At 49.6% G+C, this 20,709-nt stretch overlaps 1 protein-coding gene across 3 annotated transcripts in view; it reads right to left on the bottom strand.

Moving 5' to 3' along the window:
• Positions 1-20,709, bottom strand: part of SUPT6H (SPT6 homolog, histone chaperone and transcription elongation factor) — an 893,672-nt gene that overhangs the window by 746,574 nt on the left and 126,389 nt on the right. For all 3 annotated transcript variants that reach the window (XM_069226188.1, XM_069226189.1, XM_069226190.1), the window contains exons 7-9: positions 13,193-13,469; positions 11,928-12,029; positions 2,635-2,751 (exon numbers count right to left, since the gene is read on the bottom strand). In XM_069226188.1, the coding sequence (XP_069082289.1) occupies positions 2,635-2,751; positions 11,928-12,029; positions 13,193-13,469 (496 nt within the window). The remainder of the gene's footprint in view (positions 1-2,634; positions 2,752-11,927; positions 12,030-13,192; positions 13,470-20,709) is intronic.

The raw sequence follows: 20,709 nt of genomic DNA, 5'->3' as shown, positions 1-20,709 counted from the left end.
AAAGGAGGTTGCATCCCTATCCCACAGGAAGTCCTTTGTTCTGCATTTCCCCTGCTTGAGCTGGTCAAGCAGCAGTAGGGCAGAATCCTGTCTGAGGGGCTGTAGCAGCATGGGCTGCTCGTAGACCCTGGAAAACTGGTAGAAGCAATACTGGAGGGTCCTCTAAGGAGCACCCAGAGTGCATGGATTCATGCCACCAATACTGGCATCAGTACTGGGGTATGATTCCAACATATTTGACACCAAACATGCCTTGGTTCGGAGTTATGATTATGCAGCTGGACCATAGGTAGTGATCTATGGCCAGCACATAGCAAAAGTGGCTTCCCGCACTTATATCATCCACAGAATTGGAACTTGGGTTTGTTGGGGCACTTCTGCTCTTGCAGGGGTGTACACCCCACCCCTTTCTGCAACCTGCCCTTAGGGCTGGAAGGACCTACCTTAGGGGTCACTTACAGAGACCTGGTGTATTGAACAGCAATGAAATAGGGCATGCACCTTTTCACACAGGCCGCAAATGATAGGCCTGCAGATAGTTTGCATGGGCTTCCATGGGTGTCATAATACATGCTGCAGCACATGGGGGGCCCCTGGTGTACCAATGCTGTGGCTACCTAAGTACCATATACTAGGGACTTATAGCAGGGAACCAGTATGCCAATTGTGGGGAGTGTTAAATCCTAAGAAACCAAATTTAGAGGGAGAGAGCACAGTCACTGGGGTCCTGGTTAGTACGATCCCAGTGAGCACAGTCAAAACACACTGACAGCAGGCACAATGTGGGGGGTACCCACGCCAAAAAGAGGATACTTTCCTACAACTGGTTTCACGAAGTCCTGAGCAAAGTTCATGGGGTCATCAAGCTGGTACTTTAAAGGGTCCAGCGACCCCTCCAGACCCTCACTGTACAAAGGGTCAGGATCCAACCTGGGGACCAAGGTCTCAGTCAAAGTCAGAACCTGCGACACCGGTCCAGCTACATGTCGGAGTTAGCAATAAGTATGAGATTGACGCTGACCGCTGGCCCGGGCGGTGTCAGAAGCATTGACATCTGCACAGGCGTCGGGAAGGTAGTAGTGGCTTGACTGATGCTTGTGCGGATGTGGAAACGAATCCCTGGGTGCCCTCTGGGACAGATGCCTCAGCCTGAGGGAGCACCTGCCGACCCTGCGGGGCCCAAAGGCGCCCCAGCAGGCCCGTACTGCCAAAATATGAGGCACATGGCCTCATAAAACTCAGAGTTGGGCAGGGGAAGCACCAGCTCCTGGAAACTCAGGGAGGTGCACAGCTGACCCAGAAGGAGGTTCCGAGGACAGAGACCTAGAGCGACGTCACTCCTTTTTCTGCTTTGAGTCATCCGACTGGTGGGGCTAAGTTAAGGAACGTTTGCTCTTCTTTGACTTTTTGATTGTGCTTGTGCTTACCCGAGCGTCCCGAAGATTTTGAATGGGATGATGAAGAGTGTGGGCTCCGCGAGTGGCCTTGAGACCTTCCTCTCGACTGAGACCGGGAATAACACAGAGCCGAGCGCCAGCCCACAAGAAGCTTCAAGGACTGCTCCCTCAAAGCTTCCGGGGTCATGACCCCAGCACCCAAAACACAACTTTTGGTTGTGGTTGCGCTCCAAACACCAATGACACACGAGGTGCGGACCAGTCATTGACATCATCTGATGACACGAGTCACAGGGCTTGAAGCCTGTCTTCCGAGACAACATACTCAATGCACCAGGAGGTCAAAAAAGCTTTGATAAAAGTATAAAAGCCAGTTAAAAAGTGACTGGGGGATAGCTCTTCTTCAGATCTGCTCTGGCGCTGAAAGAACTGACGTCAGCATGCCGGGGTGGCGTCTATACACAACTTCATATCTGGCGTACACAATGGCAACGACAGACCCGAGACGACCGATACCCCCGGACGGCGCACAGGGGTACTGCTAGAGTAAAATCTGTCAATCCAGACTGACACCTGGGGGAACGTTTAACATAAGAAATCTGCAACAAGAAGTCTCTATCAGATACTGTGCATTCACATTTCTCTTTTATAAGCAGGATATTACTGGGACATTGTAATCAACAGACCTGTCATAAAGCTTAATCACTTGATTGTAAAGAGAATTTCAGTCTTTCCTACTGGACCATGGAAAACCTTGCCATAGTGATGTCCATGAGGGAGGAAAGCACGGTCAACAAGTCTAAATAAATCGCCTTGACTGCCAGGTGGAAGCTGTGTTAATAAAGTCCTCAAAAACCAGAGGCTTCGAACTGGATGGTTTTGACAGCCATGTTATAGGGAATCTTTAGTCATCATGATACCTCAAGTCGGAGGCGGAAAATAGGCTATTTCAACGGATTGCTGCCCAGAGTCTGCCAGTGAAGTTACTACAAAACATAGAAGGCAATTTCTATCTGACTGGACTTTGCAATAATAACTAAAGAATTAAAATGATGTACTTCAAAGTGTGGTCAACCTCACACCAGATACAATTCATTTTCTTGATTTCCACATCATCATAAGATAACACATGCAGCTGAAAAGAAACCAAAGATAACAAAGCCAAAGTCCATAGCAAGTGTGTTTTTGGAGGGGAGGCTAAGAAGCTGAATCACACTCCGATTCGAAAGTTGAATACCTCAAGGTGCTGGTTCCTCATGAAAACTAATGATTCTTTAATCTTCTGGATGGTGCTGGGTCCCTTTCTGCTGAAGTTGCTTGTGACCTGTCCACGATCCATGAAATCCATGGTCTCCTGTAGAAGAAAAAGGGAAAATGATGCACAAAGTCGGAAATGACTAAGTATTTGATTCATTATGTATTTGCATGTTACAACAGCATACCCTATTTTCAAGGATATTTGAACAGAGTATACATAAGAACCGAAACGCATGTTGAGACAATACAGAAATAGTTAACTATTTGCATATTCTGGATAATTATGCATCAGTGAATATATGGCAGAAGAATTATTTTATAAAAGCACTGGGGTATGTGTCATAAACCAGCTGCTGCTTGGAGCATCAACATATGAACAGCAAGAGAAAAACAGAAACCTACCAAAAAGAGGCGTAGGAAAGTGCCCCTTCTGGCATGGTTACTGCCCACTTTTTGCCCGATATTGATGATGACTTGACAGTGTGCTAGGATCCTGCTAACCAGGCAGAAGTGTACTTTCCCTAAAAATTTACCATTATTCCCACAATCGACACACACTTAGCACACAGCTAAGTCCCCTGTAAAAGGTACCCATGGTATCAAGGTCCCCGTGAGCAGGGAGGGTCCCCAAGGGCTGCAGCATGTATTATGCCACCCTCGGGGACCCCTCACCAAGCACACTGCCATTGCAGCTTGTGTGTGTTGGTAGGGAGAAAAAGAATATGTCAACGTGGCACACCTCTCAGGGTGCCATATACACAACATACAGCCTGTGGCATTGGTAAGCCACACCTATAGCAGGCCTTACAGCCGCAAGGCAGGGTGGACTATACCACAGGTGAGGGCATAGCTGCATAAGCAATATGTCCCTGCAATGTCAGAGTTCATTCTTAGACATTTTAAGTGCAGTGTGGCCATATAAAGAACATGAGCGGGGAGTTGTCATTACGAACTCCACAGCTCCATGATGGCTTCACTGAAGTCTGGGAAGTTTGGGATCAAACTTTTCAGCACAATAAACCCACATTGATGCCAGAGTTGGATTTATTGAGAATGCACCGAGGGCATCTTAAGAGTTGACCCCTGTATTTTAGTTAAACTTCTAGTGCAGGACTGACCGGTCTGCCTCTGCTAACAAACAGCTGACCTGCTACCTCAAAGTCAACAACATCCTGGACCCTTCCCAATCCGGTTTTTGCAGTAACCACAGCACCGAGACCGCCCTCATCACCGCCACTGACGACATCCGGACCCTGATGGACAAAGGAGAAACAGCCGCCCTCATCCTCCTGCCACTGCACCCTATCAGCACGCCTCCATGACGGCAGTATCCAAGAGAAGGCTCTGGCCTGGACCACATCCTTCCTCTTCGGCAGAACCCAGAGCGTCCGCCTCCCACCCTTCTGCTCCAAAACCACCAAGATCATCTGCGGCGTCCCACAGGGATCCTCCCTCAGCCTGACACTGTTCAATATCTACATGGCCCCCCTCGCCCACGACGCACGACAACACAACCTCAACATCATCTCCTACGCCGACGACACCAAGCTGATCATATCCCTCACCGAAGATCCCCACACCGCCAAAGCTAACCTCCACCGAGGAATGAAGGCTGTAGCCGACTGGACGAAGGACAGCAGACTGAAGCTGAACTCAGAAAAGACGGGGGTCCTCATTCTCAGACCCACCCCATCAGCCTGGGACGACTCTTGGTGGCCCACGTCACTAGGCACAGCCCCGGAACCCACGGACCACGCACACAACCTGGGGGTCATCCTCGACTCCACTCTCTCCATGACCAGGCAAGTCAACGCGTCTCAGCGTCCTGCTTCAACACCCTCCGTATGCTCTGCAGGATCTTCAAATGGATCCCCCTAGACACGAGAAAAACCATTACCCAGGCCCTCATCACCAACAGACTCGACTACGGGAACGCCCTCTACTCAGGAATTACAAACAAGCCCCTGAGACGACTCCAACGCATCCAGAACGCCTCGGCCCGACTCATCCTCGATGTCCCCCGCCGCAGCCACATCACACTCCACCTGAGAGGCCTGCACAGGCTCCCCGTCAACAAAAGGATCACCTTCAAGCTCCTGATCCACACACACAAAGCACTGCATAACACCGGACCCACCTACCTCAACAACCGACTCAGCTTCCACACCCCCACCCGAAGCCTCCGCTCAGCCAACCTCGCCTTCGCCACAGTCCCCCGCATCCGAAAAACCACCGCCGGCGGCAGATCCTTCTCCTACCTCGCCGCCAAGACCTGGAACACTCTCCCCACCATCCTACGACAGACCCAGGACCTGCTGGCCTTCAGAAGACCCCTCAAGACCTGGATCTTTGACCAGTAGCACCCCTCCCCCCCCCCCCCCCCCCCCCCAGCGCCTTGAGACCCTCGCGGGTATGTAGCGTGCTTTACAAATGCAGTGATTGATTGAATGATTGCCTGCCACTTCCAGACAAGTCTCGGACCACATGGGGGTGTGCTCTCTGTGGCCAGAAACAAAGCCTGCACTTGGTGGAGGTGCTTCACCACCCCCACCCCACCTCCTTTCTCCCCCCCGCCCTGCAAAAACTTTAACACCTGGCGGTGAGCCTCAAAGGCTCAGGCCTCTTGTTACAGTACCCAAGGGCACTCCAGCTAGTGGAGATGCCTGCCACCGAGACAAAGCTGCACTTTTGGAAATCAGTCCGGCGGAAAAAATTAAGAAAAACAAGGAGTGACCACTTTAGCTGGGATCACCCCTAAGGTGTCCAGAGCTGAAGTAACCCCCTCCCTGCAGAATCCTCCCTCTGAGTTTGGAGGACAGGGACCAATAGGGTTAGGTCTGTGTCCCCCTCCCCAAAGGGAGTGGTCACCGGAAAAGTGTAGTCACCCTCAGGGACAGCAGCCACTGGCTACTGCCCACTGACCCCGGTAATATCCCTAAAATACAGGATTTAAGAACTAGCTCGAAAGACTACAGGCCACCTCAAGAAGACAACAAGAAGGAACAAGTACTGTTAAGCTGACTCCCAGCAGAGAAGAGTGAAGACACCAACTGCTTTGGCCCCAGCCCTACCGACCTGTCTCCAGCTTCTGAAGCCCCTGCTACAAAATGGTAACTCTATCTGCAGGACCAGTAACCTCTTAAAATTCTCAAGAGATCTGCCTGCATGCCAGAGGACCAAGATATCCAGTGGCCCTGCTCCAAAAAAAACTCATCCAGACGAAGATACCCGATGCCAAAAGGTACACTGCACCCACAGCCTCCTGGCCTTGGAGAACCAGACAACCGGTGCAGAAAGGCGGCCCTTCTCACTATCCAGCCTGTGGTTTCTCCGAACCGACCCACTGGACCAGCCTGCAGCCTACTTGTGACCCCCAGGGTTCCCCTATTGAAGAACATTGGGAGCCCGAAGCTAGGTTTGCACCCTGCACTCAGCTGCCCCTGTACCGTGGAGTGTGGATTTGGTGCCGATCTCCGACCCCCCCCAACCCGGTCCTCCCACCCCAGTGCTCTCCAAAATCCCCCTAGGTCTGGCCTCCGAAGACGCAGGTAATTTACCTGCAAGCAGCCTGAATCAGAGTGCCCCCTGTCTCCATAGGAACACATTGTAAATCTTGCAACAACTTTGACTTCTGCACCCAGCCGGCCCGTGTTGCTGGTGATAGGTGTTTGGGGTTAACTTGAACCCCAACCTGTGGACATCCTAACCACTGGAGACTGGAACTGTAAGTCTTGTACTTACCTTGAAACTGTACTAACTTTTCTTCCCCCCAGAACTGTTTGAAAATTGCAGTCAACTTTTAAAACAGATGAATTGCTATTTATTTGAAAACCGTTTAACCTACCAAACTGAAATAAAGTGGTGTTGATACATTTGCTTGCTACTTACTTGCAAATGTACTTACCTGTAAACTTAATTTTGTGGTTCTAGAAATATTTTTGCTATATAAAAACAACTGGCCTGGAGTTAGTCATTGAGTGTGTGCTTCATTTATTGCCCATGTGTGTACAACAAATGCTTTGCACTACCCTCTGATAAGCCTAACCGCTCGACCACAATGCATCAAAAGAGAGCATTAGTATTATCTACTTTAGCCTCTGTTAAGCCTCCGGGGAACCCCTCGACTCTGTACACACCATATCTCCTTTTGATATAGTAGATACAGTGCCAGCTTCCTACAAGAGGGTATAAAAGTGAACATAGAATCTAGCATGATTAGTGCTGGACCAGTTAGTCACAATACACTGTATAGAGAGGGTGACTAGTGGCTATCATTCAGTGAGTAGTGGTCAGGAAAGGTAGTTTTGGAACCCAATTGGGAGGCAGAGATGGATTCCTATTATTTGTTTGCATTAGGTTCCGTGCCACCCATGCAAGCCTACTGTAAGGAAATGCCTCCTTGGCATGGTTACCCCCTGACGTTTTGCCTTTTGTTGATGCCAGTTATGATTTGAAAGTGTGCTAGGACCCTGATAACCAGGCCCCAGCACCAGTGTTCTTTCCCTAAACTGTACCTTTGTTCCCACAATTGGCACAGCCCTGGCACACAGATAAGTCCCTTGTAAAAGGTACCCCTGGTACCAAGGGCCCTGATGCCAGGGAAGGTCTCTAAGGGCTGCAGCATGTCTTATGCCACCCTGGGGCTCAGTCAGCACATGCACACTGCCTCACAGCCTGTGTGTGCTGGTGGGGAGAAAATGACTAAGTCGACATGGCACGCCCCACAGAGTGCCATGCCAACCTCACACTGCCTGTGGAATAGGTAAGTCACCCCTCTAGCAGGCCTTACAGCCCTCAGGGAGGGTGCACTATACCATAGGTGAGGGCATAGGTGCATGAGCACTATGCCCCTACAGTGTCTAAGCAAAACCTTAGACATTGTAAGTGCAGGGTAGCTGTAGGAAGTTGGCTCTGTATGTGCTATTTCAAAGTAAGGAATAGCATACACAGAGTCCAAGGGTTCCCCTTAGAGGTAAGATAGTGGCAAAAAGAGATAATACTAATGCTCTATTTTGTGGTAGTGTGGTCGAGCAGTAGGCTTATCAAAGGAGTAGTGTTAAGCATTTGTTGTACATACACCCAGGCAATAAATGAAGAACACACACTCAGAGACAAATCCAGCCAATAGGTTTTGTTATAGAAAAATATCTTTTCTTAGTTTATTTTAAGAACCACAGGTTCAAATTCTACATGTAATATCTCATTTGAAAGGTATTGCAGGTAAGTACTTTAGGAACTTTGAATCATTACATTAGCATTTATACTTTTCACATAAAACACAAATAGCGGTTTTAAAAGTGGACACAGTGCAATTTTCACAGTTCCTGGGGGAGGTAAAGTAATGTTAGTTTTCACAGGTAAGTAAGTCACTTACAGGTTTCAGTTTTTGGTCCAAGGTAGCCCACCGTTGGGGGTTCAGAGCAACCCCAAAGACACCACACCAGCAGCTCAGAGCCGGTCAGGTGCAGAGGTCAAAGAGGTGCCCAAAACACATAGGCTTCAATGGAGAGAAGGGGGTGCCCCGGTTCCAGTCTGCCAGCAGGTAAGTACCCGCGTCTTCGGAGGGCAGACCAGGGAGGTTTTGTAGGGCACCGGGGGGGGGACACGAGTCAGCACAAAAAGTACACCCTTAGCAGCGCGGGGGTGGCCGGGTGCAGTGTGTAAACACGCGTCGGGTTTTCAATAGTTTCCTATGGGAGACCAAGGGGTCTCTTCAGCGATGCAGGCAGGCAAGGGGGGGGGGGGGCTCCTCAGGGTAGCCACCACCTGGGCAAGGGAGAGGGCCTCCTGGGGGTCACTCCTGCACAGGAGTTCCGTTCCTTCAGGTGCTGGGGGCTGCGGGTGCAGGGTCTTTTCCAGCCGTCGGGAACTAGAGTTTAGGCAGTCGCGGTCAGGGGGAGCCTCGGGATTCCCTCTGCAGGCGTCGCTGTGGGGGCTCAGGGGGGACAACTTTGGTTACTCACGGTCTTGGCGTCGCCGGAGGGTCCTCCCTGAGGTGTTGATTCTCCACCAGTCGAGTCGGGGTCGCCGGGTACAGTGTTGCAAGTCTCACGCTTCTTGCGGGGATTTGCAGGGGTCTTTAAATCTGCTCCTCTGTAACAAAGTTGCAGTTCTTTTGGAGCAGTGCCGCTGTCCTCGGGAGTTTCTGGTCTTTCTTGAAGCAGGGCAGTCCTCAGAGGATTCAGAGGTCGCTGGTCCCTTGGAAAGCGTCGCTGGAGCAGGTTTCTTTGGAAGGCAGGAGACAGGCCGGTAAGTCTGGGGCCAAAGCAGTTGGTGTCTTCTTTTCTTCCTCTGCAGGGGTTTTTCAGCTCAGCAGTCCTCTTCGTCTTGTAGTTTCAGGAATCTAAATTCTTAGGTTCAGGGGAGCCCTTAAATACTAAATTTAAGGGCATGTTTAGGTCTGGGGGTTAGTAGCCAATGGCTACTAGCCCTGAGGGTGGGTACACCCTCTTTGTGCCTCCTCCCAAGGGGAGGGGGTCACAATCCTATCCCTATTGGGGGAATCCTCCTTCTACAAGATGGAGGATTTCTAAAAGTCAGAGTCACCTCAGCTCAGGACACCTTAGGGGCTGTCCTGACTGGCCAGTGACGACTCCTTGTTTTTCTCATTATCTCTCCTGGACTTGCCGCCAAAAGTGGGGGCTGGGTCCAGGAGGCGGGCATCTCCACTAGCTGGAGTGCCCTGGGGCATTGTAACATGAAGCTTGAGCCTTTGAAGCTCACTGCTAGGTGTTACAGTTCCTGCAGGGGGGAGGTGTGAAGCACCTCCACCCAGAGCAGGCTTTGTTTCTGTCCTCAGAAAGCACAAAGGCTCTCACCGCATGGGGTCAGAAACTCATCTCTCAGCAGCAGGCTGGCAGAGACCAGTCAGTCCTGCACTGAACAATTGGGTAAAATACAGGGGGTATCTAAATACAGGGGGTATCTCTAAGATGCCCTCTGTGTGCATTTTTTAATAAATCCAACACTGGCATCAGTGTGGGTTTATTATTCTGAGAAGTTTGATACTAAACTTCCCAGTATTCAGTGTAGCCATTATGGAGCTGTGGAGTTCGTTTTTGACACAGTTCCATAATGGCTACACTGAAATCTAGGAAGTTTGGTATCAAACTTCTCAGCACAATAAATGCACACTGATGCCATTGTGGGATTTATTGTAAAATACTCCCAGAGGGCATCTTGGAGATGCCCCCTGAATACCAGTCCGACTCCTAGTGCTAGGTTCACCAGTTTCTGCCAGCCTGCCACAACCAGATGAGTTTCTGGCCACATGGGGAGAGTGCCTTTGTCACTCTGTGACCAGGAACAAAGCCAGTACTGGGTGGAGGTGCTTCTCACCTCCCCCTGCAGGAACTGTAACACCTGGCGGTGAGCCGCAAAGGCTCACCCCTTTTGTTACAGCACCCCAGGGCATCCCAGCTAGTGGAGATGCCCGCCCCTGTGGCAACTGCCCCCACTTTTGCCGGCAAGGCAGGAGAGGATAATGAGAAAAACAAGAAGGAGTCACCCACCAGTCAGGACAGCCACTAAGGTGCCCTGAGCTGAGGTGACCCCTGCCTTTAGAAATCCTCCATCTTGAGATTGGAAGATTCCCCCCAATTGGATTAGGGATGTGCCCCCCCCCCTCCCCTCAGGGAGGAGGCACAAAGAGGGTGTAGCCACCCTCCAGGAGAGTAGCCAATGGCTCCTGTCCTCCTGACCTAAACACACCCCTAAATTCAGTATTTAAGGGCGACCCTGAACCCAGGAAATCAAATTCCTGCAACCTACACAAAGAAGGACTGCTGACCTGAAAGCCCTGCAGAGACGACGGAGATGACAATGGAGTTGGCCCCAGCCCTACCGGCCTGTCTCCAGATTCAAAGAACCTGCACAGCGATGCATCCAAACATGGACCAGTGACCTCTGAAGCCTCAGAGGACTGCCCTGAACCGAAGGACCAAGAAACTCCTGAGAACAGGGGCACTGTTCAAAAACAGCAACAACTTTGCAACAAAGAAGCAACTTTTAAAGAACTCACTCTCCCCGCCGGAAGAGTGAGGCTTCACACTCAGCACCCGACGACCCCAGCTCGAGCTCCAGAGAACCAATGCTGCAGAGAGGACTCCCAGGCGACTGCAACCTTGTGAGTAACCCGAGCCGAGCCCCTGGCACCCTCACAGCGAAGCATGCAGAGAGGATCCAGAGGCTCCCCCTGACCGCAAATGCCTGGAACAAAGAACCCGACGCCTGGACCAAGCACTGCAACCGCAGCCCCCAGGACCGAAAGGAACCAAACGCCAGTGCACAAGTGACCATCAGGCGACCCTCTGCCTAGCCCAGTCGGGTGGCTGGCCCGAGAAGCCCCCCTGTGCCCTGCCTGCACCGCTAGAGTGACCCCCAGGTCCCTCCATTGACTTCTATTGAAAACCCGACGCCTGCTAAGCACACTGCACCCGGCCGCCCCTGTGCCGCTAAGGGTGTGTTTTGTGTGCCTACTTGTGCCCCCCGTGCTCTACAAAACACCCCCTGCTCTGCCCTCCGAAGACGCAGGTACTTACCTGCCAGCAGACCGGAACCGGAGCACCCCTGTTCTCCATAGGCACCTGTGTGTTTTGGGCCCTCCTTTGACCTCTGCACCTGACCGGCCCTGTGTTGCTGGTGCGGTGACTTTGGGGTTGCCTTGAACCCCTAACGGTGGGCTGTCTATGCCCAGGAAACTGAACTTGTATGTGCTTTACTTACCTCAGAAACTTAACCTTACTTACCTCCCCCAGGAACTGTTGAATTCTGCACTGTGTCCGCTTTTAAAATAGCTTATTGCCATTTTAACCTATACTGTGTATGTTACTGCTCTAATTCAAAGTTACTTACTTACCTGTGTGGAATATCTTACATTTTATGTATTTACTTCAAATCTTGAATCTTGTTTTCTATAATAAATTAAGAAAATATATTTTTCTATATAAAAACTTTTGGCCTGGAGCTAAGTCTTTGAGTGTGTGTTACTCATTTATTGCCTGTGCGTGTACAACAGATGCTTGGCACTACCCTCTGATAAGCCTACTGCTCGACCACACTACCACAAAACAGAGCATTAGAATTATCTCTTTTTGCCACTATCTTACCTCTAAGGGGAACCATTGGACTCTGTGCACACTATCTCTCACTGAGACAGTATATACAGAGCCACCTTCCTACACCTACCATCTAATGTCTACCAGCTTCCCCCTGAATTACAAGGGGTAAATATTTATTCAGACAAGAGAATTAAAACTTTCAGATTTTTCATACCTGTGAAGAAATGGTTGGTGTAGCAAAAACATTTCGGTAGATCCAGTCAGCTTCTTCTTCAAGTTCATCATCTTCAGCACTCTTTACAGGAATTGATCGAAGCTATAGGGAAAACAAAGGGAGAGGACAAAGTTACATTGAACATGCTTTCTCTTTCTCTCCAGTGTTCCTCCTCCTTTAAGGGCACTGTCCCACTAGCAATCCCCAATTTGTATTTTCTCAAAAGAAATCACTGTTGGTTTGCAGGGTGCCAGCAATGCCTGTGCCATGGATCCCACAGGAATCTCTCACAATAATTGCACTAGTACTCGTAGATTTCCAAGTTATAATACACCAGGATATCGCAGAATACAGAAAGCTTGCTGCAAGGTTTTTGATGTCATAGGACTGAGTGCACTGCCACCAAATGCTTGGTTTACAATCTTGTATCTCATCATCTCTGAGCATGTACTCCAGTTCCCCTTAGCTAGGTCATAGCCATATTATTGTTGGTGTCTCTTGCCATGATGCCACAGCATAAAGCACCATGTCTCTTTGTTTTTACTCAGAGCATCATCCCACATAGTGCCTTCAAAGCAGTAATACCACCCATAACACAGAGGAACCACAATCGAAGACTTTATTTGCAGCAATATCAACAAATACATTACCTCCTAACCCAGCGAACCCCAATGGTCTTTTGTTTAGTAGTCTCCCGCAGAATCCAACCATGCAGTCACTTACCTGTGTTGTCCCAATCATTGCACAGAGCTGCTCTCCAATAAAGTAGGATGCTAGCAGTAACGTCACTTATGTAACATAGTACTCCTCTTGGATATAGTCATCTCTTGTACCACAAAAATGACCAAGCATGCACTCTCCCCACTAGCAGCTAAGAAATGGCTTCTGACCATCAAATGAACCTATTAACTGTTATCCCCTGCCCGTTAGAGAGAATTCCTCATACAGCACCCCAAAATACTTTGTCAGTGATCACTTTAGAAGGTTTCCCTAAGCAGTGTTGTCCCTTTGTCCCTTGGAGCAGTGGCCATGCAGAATTCACTGACAGCACTGTCTCCTCGGCAATGGAGACATGTTCTGCCTTCCCCCACAAGGCATCTCACATAAAGCACAGCCTGTACAGGGAGTTCCCATCTCAACTTCATATGTTCTGAACCACAAGCACAATTACATCTATGATTACTATCTCCATATATGGTCTCAAGTGTGTGGCTTACAAAATCCCCATCTCACATCTCAATCTCACAAAGACCAAGATCTCATACCTGAAATCTCTCAGGCATGTCTGTGGACCGTATCTCATTGTCCTGGTCAGTTAAATGGCTGCTCTCCAGCTCGCTGGGCTCGTATATCTCAAAGATGCTGCGACTGGTCACCCGTTTCTTGGCTGTCTTCTTTGGTCGGACTCGCGTTTCTCCTTCAGCATCTTCCTCCTCAAATCCATAGTCTTCCTCAACCTCTTCCTCCTCATCCTCATTGTACTTTCCAAACTCATCAAAGTCAAAGTCAACACCAAAAATCTCCTGAGCTTCTTGCAAGGCTCTTAAAAAACAATTGAGACACACATTTAACTGTCAGTTAGAGTGCTTGATACAGGGGTAGACTTGTTTCTAATCTTCTAATACACCCAACTCCTGTCATATAAAATAATATTCTGTTGGAGTTTTAGCTACAATACAAAAAAGGGATAACGATTTGTCAAGCATCACAAAATGAGGTAAAGTGGGGAAGCTGGCATTAGAACAGACAATCGTTTCACAGCAAACAGCATATCCACTAGACCAGCCTGTGTTAACTCGTGTCAAATTTTAGATATTAATGATCCATCTGCATATAGAAAATTGGACACTCAATTTATTTTTAGTTAGAATACCACTCAACCAGCACGCAATTGAATAACAATGAAACAGTTACATACCTGCGGGAGCAGTTTTGCAGCTTGAAGAATTTTCTATATTCACATGATGTACATTATTCCGACACCTACAGGTTTGGTCTGGAATAGTCTATTTGCATTCTTGTTTTCCCCTTTCTAGTGGGTGTCGACCAGCTAGTACCATTACCCTCCTCTTGTGACATCAGATCTAAGCCCTGAGTGGCTCCTCTGTGTGGCCACAACCTTAAGATTTTCTTTTTTTGCCAACCTCCCTTCTCCCCAGCACTTTTACTATTACTGGGGAGTCTTATTTCTTTGTGCACAAAGACACCTCCTCACAGTTTAAAATCTCCTGGGAAGACAAAAGGGTCACATTCGAATCAGACAATTCTTCTACCTGCAAAGTTACTGCTAAAGGGAAGTATTCATTTTGTTTAGCATTTTCAGTATTTAAATGCTGTGAATAGACTCAGTATCAGCATTCTTTCAGCTCGGGAGTCTGGGTTAAAATGGGTGTGTATTTGTGAACATCATTTTAGTATTCTCTCCCATCTGCGCTTCTGTGTTAGCTTGAATATGTATTGATGACCATATGGTACTATACATACGTCACTTACTGAATATCAGAGGGTGAGTGCCTAGAGGGGTATATGTCCACTCCATCCCTCGGTGAATCTGGGTCTATCCTTCTGTGATGCTTCTGGGTCTCGAAAGGGGCCGTGCTAAAACAGACCTTCCTCATGGCACTCCCCTTTGTGAAAGAGCACTTCTTCCTTCTCTTGAGAATCTGGCTTTGTTGGGAGGTTCCAATTCGACTTGCTCATCCTCTTGGCTCTTTCGCTTTATGTCCCCAAGCGGGCTCAGAGCCCCTTGATGAACTCCTTTTATATCAGTGCTTTCATCTCTGCCTTGAGATGGCATGTTTGCTTCTCAACACCGAATGCTTTCTTTTCTGTTCAGATCCCCTGTCTAAGTCCAGGCTGGCTACGATTGTTTGCCACCAATAGTGTCTTACCTTTGACCCATGGGGCTCCTTGTGCTTTCACTGCCCTAAGATTACTGATCGTTTTGTCATGGAGGACTTGGAGTAAGAGTGGCAACTCAATCCTGCTGAACTCTTGCTTTCTCACTTGGTGGCTCTTATGCTCTCTTTCCTTTGGTGTCCTTCTTAATGCCATCTCATTTTCGGCCTCGACGACCAACTTTTCAGTGTTGGATCCTTGCCCACGCACAACCCATGTTAACTCAAAGTTCTCCTTGTCACTGGACAGCACCAACTCTTTAAGGGAGGATAGTGTATGCTGTAAATGGGTCATGTAACACTATTTCTCCAAGGTCACTCAGCAGGAACTCTGTACGCATGTCGCACCCGTCCAAGCAGTGATCATTCAGCACACAAAATGTTACACAACTTCTAGCTGTATTTCTGGGAAACCTGTGGTGGTATTTTGGGGAGAACCTAAAGGGGATATGCCCCATCTTTGATGCTTCAGCTCTGGTTAAGCATACTGTGACCCAAACTGTTCTAGGGGTGAGGGGGTGTGGGGTTAGGGGGCCCTCACAATGTCAATAAACCCTGAAATTGTTTTCCTGCTGTCTTTTTCACTTTTCTTGACTTGTGTTACAGATCCTTTGTTTTCTTTCCTGTCTTTTCACTTCTTTTTACATGTTGTACGAAGCTGGCCTGGTGTGTGGTGGGTACCTATGGAACTTACACCCTTAACCAGGTCCAGGTATCCCCTCTTAGTAAAGTGTAGACAGTGTCTCGAAACCAGTCACTCAAGCGAGAGCTGCGGATGAGCAGCCAAGGCTTATCTAGGAGACATGCAAAGCTCATGCAACACCACAGTAGTCACACAGCACTTGCACACATGAAAGGTAACACGCAGTTGTAGAAAAATAAAGGTACTTTAGTATTTTGTGGTGATTTGTTCCAAAAAGACAGGTAACCCACCCTTAAGAGTTAAGTATTACACTAAATATATGTAAGGAAATGCATCCTTGGCATGGTTACCCCCTGACTTGTTGCCTTTGCTGATGCTAACTTTTGATTTGAAAGTGTGCTGAGGACTGCTAACCAGGCCCCAGCACCAGTGTTCTTTCCCTAACCTGTACTTTTGTTTCCACAATTGGCACACCCTGGCATCCAGGTAAGTCCCTTGTAACTGGTACCCCTGGTACCAAGGGCCCTGATGCCAGGGAAGGTCTCTAAGGGCTGCAGCATATCTTATGCCACCCTGGGGACCCCTCACTCAGCACAGACACACTGCTTGCCAGCTTGTGTGTGCTGGTGAGGACAAAACAAGTAAGTCGACATGGCACTCCCCTCAGGGTGCCATGCCAACCTCACACTGCCTACAGGTATAGATAAGTCACCCCTCTAGCAGGCCTTACAGCCCTAAGGCAGGGTGCACTATACCACAGGTGAGGGCATAAGTGCATGAGCACTATGCCCCTATAGTGTCTAAGCAAAACCTTAGACATTGTAAGTGCAGGGTAGCCATAAGAGTATATGGTCTGGGAGTCTGTAAAAAACAAACTCCACAGCACCATAACGGCTACACTGAAAACTGTGAAGTTTGGTATCAAACTTCTCAGCACAATAAATGCACACTGATGCCAGTGTACATTTTATTGTAACATACACCCCAGAGGGCACCTTAGAGGTGCCCCCTGAAACCTTAACCGAATACCCGTGTAGGCTGACTAGTTTTAGCAGCCTGCCACACACCAGACATGTTGCTGGCCACATGGGGAGAGTGCCTTTGTCACTCTGTGGCTAGTAACACAGCCTGTACTGGGTGGAGGTGCTTCACACCTCCCCCTGCAGGAACTGTAACACCTTTTGGTGGCAAGGCCAGAGGAGATAATGAGAAAAACAAGGAGGAGTCACTGGCCAGTCAGGACAGCCCCTAAGGTGTCCTGAGGTGACACTGACTTTTAGAAATCCTGCATCTTGCAGATGGAGGATTCCCCCAATAGGAGTAGGGATGTGCCCCCCTCCCCTCATGGAGGAGGCACAAGGAGGGTGTAGCCACCCTCAGGGCTAGTAGCCATTGGCTACTAACCCCCCAGACCTAAACACATCCCTAAATTTAGTATTTAGGGGCTCCCCAGAACCTAGGAACTCAGATTCCTGCAACCTAAGAAGAAGAGGACTGCTGAGCTGAAAACCCCTGCAAAGAAGACGGAGACACCAACTGCTTTGACACCAGCTCTACCGGCCTGTCTCCCCACTTCTAAAGACACTGCTCCAGCGACGCTTTCCACAGGGACCAGCAACCTCTGAAGCCTCAGAGGACTGCCCTGCATCTAGAAGGACCAAGAACTCCTGAGGACAGCGGCTCTGTTCACCAAAGACGGCAACTTTGCAACAAAGAAATAACTTTGAAACAACTCGTGTTTCCCGCCGGAAGCGTGAGAGTTTGCACTCTGCACCCGACGCCCCAGGCTCGACTTGTGGAGAACAATCACTTCAGGGAGGACTCCCCGGCAACTGCGAGACCGTGAGTAGCCAGAGTTGACCCCCCTGAGCCCCCACAGCGACACCTGCAGAGGGAATCCCGAGGCTCCCCCTGACCGCGACTGCCTGCTTCTAAGAACCCGACGCCTGGTAAGGACACTGCACTCGCAGCCCCCAGGACCTGAAGTATCCGACCTCCAGTGCAGGAGCGACCCCCAGGTGGCCCTCTCCCTTGCCCAGGTGGTGGCTACCCCGAGGAGCTTCCCCCCCCCCCCCGAAGAGACCCCTTGGTCTCCCATTGCTTTCTATTGAAAACCCGACGCTTGTTTGCACACTGCACCTGGCCGCCCCCGTGCCGCTGAGGGTGTACTTTTTGTGCTGACTTGTGTCCCTCCCGGTGCCCTACAAAACCCCCCTGGTCTGCCCTCCGAAGACGCAGGTACTTACCTGATGGCAGACTGGAGCCGGGGCACCCCCTTCTCCATTGAAGCCTATGCGTTTTGGGCACCACTTTGACCTCTGCACCTGACCGGCCCTGAGCTGCTGGTGTGGTAACTTTGGGGTTGCTCTAAACCCCCAACGGTGGGCTACCTTGGACCCAAACTTGAACCCCGTAGGTGGTTTACTTACCTGCAAAAACTAACAAACACTTACCTCACCCAGGAACTGTTGAAAATTGCACAGTGTCTAGTTTTAAAATAGCTATATGTGATTTATGTGAAAACTGTATATGCTATTTTGCTAATTCAAAGTTCCTAAAGTACCTACCTGAAATACCTTTCATTTGAAGTATTACATGTAAATCTTGAACCAGTGGTTCTTAAAATAAACTAAGAAAAAATATTTTTCTATACAAATACCTATTGGCCTGGAATTGTCTCCGAGTGTGTGTTCCTCATTTATTGCCTGTGTGTATACAACAAATGCTTAACACTACTCCTTTGATAAGCCTACTGCTCGACCACATTACCACAAAATAGAGCATTAGAATTATCTCTTTTTGTCACTATCTTACCTCTAAGGGGAACCCTTGGATTCTGTGCATACTATTCCTTACTTTGAAATAGTGCATACAGAGCCAACTTCCTATAATATATATACAGGTTATCAGAAACAGGCATAGAAAAGGTTAGAAAACAGCACAATTAGCAATAACCAATAGTGACCCTAGGGGGAGCACAAACCATATACTAAAAAAAAAAATGGAAGGCGAACAAGGAACCCCCACCTAAATAAGTAAAATGTGTAGAGGGGAGCTGGGAGTACTAGAAAACCACAGAGGTAAGAAGAACAGTACCACCCCCCCGCCCAGAAATGCAGGAGTAAAACACTGGATTTTCCCCAAACCACCCAAATGGAGGAAAAGAAGAAAAAGAAGACACAGGCATGTCTGCAAGAAAACCAGTGGTGGATTCCAGAAGAAAGAAGCCCTGTGGAGAGAGGGGACCAAGAGCAAGAGTCACAGTGGAGCCCTGGAGGAGTAGGAGGTACTACCCACCCGGTTGTGGATGCAGGAGTTGGTCGACTGTGATAAAGAACAGGTTGCAGCCCTTGAGCCGGAGAAGAGTTCCTGATGGATGCAGATGAAGCCCCACGCTGGAAGGAAGATTGCCAAGGTTTGTTGGTGGAATTCCTGCACCAACACCTATCGGCAAAGGTAAACTCGCAGTTAGTGGAAAAAAGGTGCTGCCAGGGACCAGCAAGGCCCAGGAGGACTAAACCCAGGAGGGGGAGCTACAGAGGACTTTCAGCGTCACAGAGTTGACAGGAGCAGAGACAGCACCCACAGGACGGGGACATTGGAGTTGCAGCAGAAGCCCACGCAGCACTCCGAAAGAAGATCCCGAGCTGAAGGAGAACCACGCAGGAGGCTGTGCTTTGCAGGATGGAGTGCTGGGGGCTGGAGCTACACGTCACCTGAAGATCCCTTGGAGGAGATGCAAACAAGCCTTGGCAGCAGCAAGACATGCAGTGCCACAGGGGTACTGCGCTGTGTGGGAAGGCAACGGCTTACCTCCACCAAAGTTGGAAAGCTTGCAGAGAGGGCCAAGAGGACTACTCCGGACCACCAACTGTGATGCAGGATCTAAGCAGCTCAGCAGAAGAGAGGATCCACGCAGCCGGTCATCGCATGTTGTAGGTGCCTGCGGTTGCAGGGAAGGGACTCCTTCACTCCAAGGGAGATTCGTTCCTCTTCTTGTGCAGGATGAAGAGTTGCAGTTTTCTGAGAATGCATGGACGGGAAAATGTTGCAAAGCTGACAGGAGACGTGGAAACAAAGTTGCAGAATGGTCTTCTTTGTTGTAGCAGCGTTTGTCGGTTCCTGGAGGGTCCAGTCGCGGTTCCAGTGGCCAGAAGTCTAAGCAGAGGAGGACTTCTAGAATATTGCAAGCTGAATCGGAGGACCTACCCAAGAGAGAGACCCTCTATAGTCCTGAAAGTGGGGGGGATTGACCACCTAACCAGGTAAACACCTAACAGGAGGGTGCTCTGAGGTCACCTGCCTGGCCTGGCCACTCAGATGCCCCCAGAGTTCCCTGCCAACCTTGGAAACAAGATGGCAGGGACCCTTTGAAGGAACTCTGAGGGCCCCCCCCCCCCGGGGAGTTGATGGACAGTAGAGTGGTCACTCCCCTTTCCAATGTCCAGTTTTGTGCCAGAGCAGGGACTGGGGGTCCCTGAGCCTGTGTGAACTGGTTTATCGGAGGGCACCAAATGTGCCCTTCAGAGCAAACCAGTGGCTTGGGGAGGCTACTCCTCCCAAGCCAGTCACACATATTTCCAAACTGAGAGGGTGTTACCTCCCTCTCCCAAAGAAAACCCTTTGTTCTGCCTTCCTGGGCTTGATCAGATCAAGCAGCAGGAGAGCAGAAACCTGTCTGAGGGGTGGCAGCACCTGGGCTGCCCAGAAAACCCCATAAGACTGGTAGTGGCAATGCTGGAGGTCTTCATTGGAACCCCCAGAGTGCATGGAATCATAATTCCAAAACTTGCAACAGTATTGGGGTATGATTCCAATATGTTTGATTTCAAGCATGCCAGGGTTCTGAGTTACCATTATGTAGCTGGACATAGGTATTTACCAATGTCGAGTACACGTGTAAAATGTCGTCCCCCGCACTAACAAAGTCGCGTAAAATGGATCTGGAGTTTGTGGGGACACCTCTGCTAGTGCAGGGGTGCCCTCACACACAGGTACCTGCATCCTGCTCTCCGAGCTGAGAGGGCCTACCATGGGGTGACTTATAGTGACCTGGTGCAATGGCAGGCCTGCAAACCCTTTACATGGGCTCCCTATGGGTGGTAGAAAAACTGCTGCAGTCCACAGGGATCCCCCTGGGACCCCAATGTCCTCGGTACCATATACTAGGGACTTACATGGGGGGGGGGGGGGGGGGGGGGGGGGGGGGGGGGGGGGGGGGCAGTATGCCAATTGTGGGAAG

Source organism: Pleurodeles waltl, chromosome 3_1 (assembly GCF_031143425.1).
Source record: "Pleurodeles waltl isolate 20211129_DDA chromosome 3_1, aPleWal1.hap1.20221129, whole genome shotgun sequence".
Taxonomy (NCBI): Eukaryota; Metazoa; Chordata; class Amphibia; order Caudata; family Salamandridae; genus Pleurodeles; species Pleurodeles waltl.
Note: the sequence above shows the minus strand (reverse complement) of the source record. Positions and strands in the feature narration are given on the sequence as shown.